This window comes from Penaeus monodon, chromosome 2, assembly GCF_015228065.2.
Source record: "Penaeus monodon isolate SGIC_2016 chromosome 2, NSTDA_Pmon_1, whole genome shotgun sequence".
Taxonomy (NCBI): Eukaryota; Metazoa; Arthropoda; class Malacostraca; order Decapoda; family Penaeidae; genus Penaeus; species Penaeus monodon.
This window is the reverse complement of record NC_051387.1, coordinates 19,491,398-19,496,397: the sequence shown is the minus strand read 5'-3', so window position 1 is coordinate 19,496,397 and position 5,000 is coordinate 19,491,398. Positions and strand designations below refer to the sequence as shown.

At 28.9% G+C, this 5,000-nt stretch overlaps 1 protein-coding gene across 1 annotated transcript in view; it reads right to left on the bottom strand.

The window, feature by feature from the left end:
* The window catches only part of LOC119581678 (mucin-5AC-like), a 23,672-nt gene that overhangs the window by 1,516 nt on the left and 17,156 nt on the right, over nt 1-5,000 (bottom strand). The window contains exons 7-11 of the mRNA XM_037929805.1: nt 2,456-2,717; nt 1,984-2,136; nt 1,024-1,222; nt 579-721; nt 1-261 (exon numbers count right to left, since the gene is read on the bottom strand). The exon at nt 1-261 is cut by the window's left edge and continues 19 nt beyond it. Coding sequence (XP_037785733.1) covers nt 1-261; nt 579-721; nt 1,024-1,222; nt 1,984-2,136; nt 2,456-2,717 — 1,018 coding nt within the window. The remainder of the gene's footprint in view (nt 262-578; nt 722-1,023; nt 1,223-1,983; nt 2,137-2,455; nt 2,718-5,000) is intronic.

Sequence of the window (5,000 nt, the reverse complement as noted above, 5' to 3'; positions counted from 1 at the left end):
TCGTAATATTGAATTTGGATTTTGGCAAAGGTTTTTCAAATTCCATGGATGTTTAGTAAGAGGTGACAATCTGTGGTTAGGAAAGCCATATCCATGTTCAGAAGTGTCGATGCTTGCTGACAGAACACAGACGTGCTGATTTCCATTAACAACCAAGGACCAATATCTCTCATCTACTTCCAGACCTGCAGGATCTGGTTGCCATTGCGTTGAAGTGTTCCGTGCAATACGGAAAAAGGTACTAAGTGCTGTGCTCTTTCCCTAGAAGATAATGGTTTGATTTAGTAATGAGATGAATTGCTCCTTAGCAATATATAAAGACACACTGTACATCATATCAATGATTTATCTTAAATAACTTTAAGCAGAGTATTTGGTAATGTATCAAAGGTATATTTAAGTTAGATAAGGGTTCATTAAGCATAACTTTCATGAAAGTCCTGCACATCTTGAAGATCAGAACAGATGGCAAATATTCATATATCCTCTCAATGTAAATGTATTTACTTCTCCAGCCATGTCAAATACATGTACATTGAGCATCAATCCTCACCACTTCTCTTCCACCACATCAATACCTTAACAATGCAGTCCAGGCTTTCCTCCTCCTCCTCCTCCTCATTATCTGATGATCCCGAGGTTTTCTTGCTAGCTCCACTCTGATCTAGCTGATTGCGGCTGTGGATTCTGTCTACTTCTGCTAACAGCTGATCTCGCTCATCTGTCACAGGTGGAAGGATGAGAGAGAGAGAGAGAGAGAGAGAGAGAGAGAGAGAGAGAGAGAGAGAGAGAGAGAGAGAGAGAGAGAGAGAGAGAGAAGGAGAGAGAGAGAGAAGGAGAGAGAGAGAGAAGGAGAGAGAGAGAAGGAGAGAGAGAGAGAAGGAGAGAGAGAGAAGAGAAGAGAGAGAGAAGAGAGAGAGAGAGAGAGAGAGATATCAGGTTACAAAGGGAGTTAATTCAAATATCTAACATATGTCATAAAACAATCTCTCAATCAATGTAATCTTACTGAGTAGCCTTTACCTTGTGAGAGGGTAGCATAGGGTAAAAGATATTTGCAGTATATGAAATCAAGCTTGGCTAATCTCTCTTGGGCTGAGCGAGGTATTCTGCAGGCATCAGCAACCTTTCCCCAAAGCTCTTTCTCTATGACAGACATCAGTCCACCATGTTGTTCCACAACTTCGTAAAGCCTAACCAAATCCAACTCCATGCAGCCAATCTGGAAATATTAAACAAAATAGAAATCAATCTTCAATACCAGTTAAATAATAAAAAACAATAATAAAAATAATAATATTAACAACAACAATAATGTTCATGATGATGACAATAATATTAATGATAAAAAAAAATAATAATAACAGCAACAATATTAACAAAAACAAAAATAATAAAGAGGAGGAGGAGGAGAAGGAGGAGCCAATCTGGGAACATGAAATGAAATAGAAATCAATCTTCAATACCAGCAAAAAAACAAAATCAATAATAATTATAATAATAATAATAATAATAATAATAATCATAATAATAAGAATAAGAATAAGAACCATGTTAATGACAATGATAATATAAATATCATCAATAATATTGATATTATTACTAATAAAAAATAATATCAATAATAATAATTTTAATATTATTAATAATAAGGAAGAGGAAAGGGGATAGATGGACGAGGAAAAAAAAAATTATTGAAAAATTCAAATGAAGAGAAAATCTAGAAGCTGTAAAGAGAGAGGATTTTAAGTAGATGGACAAAGAAACAACCAAATTACGGCAAAAAACATTGGAAAAAAAAAAAAAAAAAAAAAAAAAAAAAAAAAAAAAAAAAAAATACCAAGGGATGATGATAAAATATTCTGAAGGAAAATTTTAAACTGAACAAGAAACCAAGAAGAAGTAAGAAGGAAGAACTGTAAGTAAAAAGACAAAGAAACAACAAAAGATAGACAAAAACGAAAAAACTATATGATGACATACCAAGGGATTGCTGTTGAGTTCAATATTTTGTTTGGCTAAACACTTTTTAATGGCATGTAATGTCCTGACATTGGGTCCCCATCTTCTCATCATCTTATGTATGTACTGGTTATTAGCTGTAAACCTCATGTCATCATTCACACGACACTCTGGCTGCAGGGAGAAAATTAAAACATACCATTGGTAACTTAGTCAATACATTTCATTAATAAATTAGAGTAGCATCAATAACCTTGTATACACTTTCTTTTTTCAGCAATAAAGGGATGATTGTGCTTATATCCTCATACATTCATCTTTCCTTTCACTGTTTTATGCAACTCTGAAAACCCGAGAAAATCTAAGTGGAAAATCCAAATTGAAATTGAAGTTAATTTAAATGTATCTATCTAGAACTGACAAAATCTTTATAAAAAGTAAGATAAATAAATGGAATAAAATAACACCTTTCCCTCTAAATCCCCATTCTCACCTTGAAATTGCCTGGGGGAACAATTCGACACAGACCAAACTGCTCAGCTTCAGGCCTTATTTTCTCAATGTAATCGAGAGGATCTGTAAACTCTTCTTCAGATGGGAAGAAAGAAGGTGCTCGGACCAAGATGCTATTGTCACAGTTATATTTAGCATTTGGTTCTTCAAGGCTCTTGTCTGTGTTGACTGCACTACTACTACCTGAAGCCTGGCTACTTGGGGTGCTGGAAGCCGTGGACCCAGATGAGGATTTTCCATGACTGCAGGATATGAAGATGATAAACTGGTTAGAAATCTTGATATATGCAAGAAGATATTATCCCTAACAGAACAGTATGCCAGCATTTTCTTACACAAGGCATATAAACAAACTTCTCTTAATTTTTTTTTTTTTTTAACAAAATGGCTTACAGGCTTTTTTTTCCACCTTGAATCAGATTGCTATACATGGTCCCCAGGGGATTAATAAAAATTTGAAAATCTAAAATTGCCTGACATCTAATTTCCATGTCTCCATTACATAGTATATCATACATTTGCCTTTATATATATATATATATATATATATATATATAAATATATATATATAATATATATATATATATATATATGTTGATATATATATATATATATATATTAATATATATATATAATATATATAATATATATAATATTATAATATATATAATATAATATATATAATAATATATATAATATATATATATATATATAAAAATATATAATATATATAATATATATATATATATATATATATATATATATAATATATATAATTTATATATATAAAACATTCTTCCGTGTTGATACTGGTAGAAAAATCTATAATGCAAAAACTAGATTTATTGATAATGAGAGTACAGTTTCGAAATCCACCTGGATTCTATCTTCAGGTTTGAAGATGGAACCTCTGTGGATTTCGAAACTGTAGTCACATTTTCAATAAATTTAGTTTTTGCAATGTGGGTTTTTCTCATATATATATATATATATATATATATATATATATATATTATATTATACACAAACAGACACACACACACACACACACACACACACACACGCACACGACACACCACACCACACCACACACGCCACACGCACAGCGCACACAACGCACCGCACACACACGCACACCACCCCACAACCACACCACACACCCCACACACACACACACACATACACACACACACACACACACATGCCTAGCATATATATATATATATATATATATATATATATATATATATATATATATATATATATACTAAATTATATTATAAATTATATATAAATTATAAGTATATAATTTATATAATATAATATAATATACATCTATACTATATATACTATAATATTATATATAATATATATATAAATATATTAATATCAATAATCAAATATATTCTATAATTATATTATATTTTATTTTAGTTTTTATATATATATATTTTATATATTATATATTTATATATTTATATAATATATACTATATATATATGATATATAATATATTATATATATATATTAATTATATTATATTTATATATATTTATTATATATATATTATATATATATATATATTAATATATATATATATAATATATATATAATATATTAAATATTATATATATATATATATTATATATATATATCTATATTATATATATATATATATATTTATATATTAAATATATATATATCTATATATATATATATATATATTATATATATAAATATATATATATATATATATATATATATATATATATATATAATATATATATTATATATATATATTTATATATATTAATATATATACATATATATTATATATATAACATATATATTATATATATACATATATATATATAATATCTATATATATTAATATATATATAATATATATATATATATATATATATATATATTATATTATATATATATATATATATATATATATATATATATATATATATCAGGAGGGTCAAGGTCGAAGAGTCTGGGTTAGGCTTTGCTAACTAATGAGGAGGTAAGATCATCCAGGCCCCATTGATGAACATCAGCGTGATGTTAGATTTGCTAGAGAATCAAATGCGTGTTTCGTTCATGTACGGGATGAAGGTCAGAGGCTTAACTGGAAAAGCGCTAAATTAATTCATAAATCAGCCAATTCGTACGAAAGAAAAATGTTAGAATCTCTTTTAATTAGAAAAATGCCTAATTTCAACTTGAGTGCTGGTCAATGGGGCCTGGATGATCTTACCTCCTCGTTAGTTAGCAAAGCCTTCCCCAGACTCTTCGACCTTGACCCTCCTGAGACCTGATTCAGCTCTTGTTCGTCCTGTCTCTCTATCACTATATATACTTGCCAAAATTATCTCCTTGTATCCATTTCGGTTTTATTCGTCTGAAGAGGAACTCGTGAAGAGTTCGAAACGTTACGGTTTAGTTTCATTTTCTACTGTGGCTGTTTCTCTTTTCATCTTTGTGTACACGTTACTGTGTTTGTGTTTTATATATAT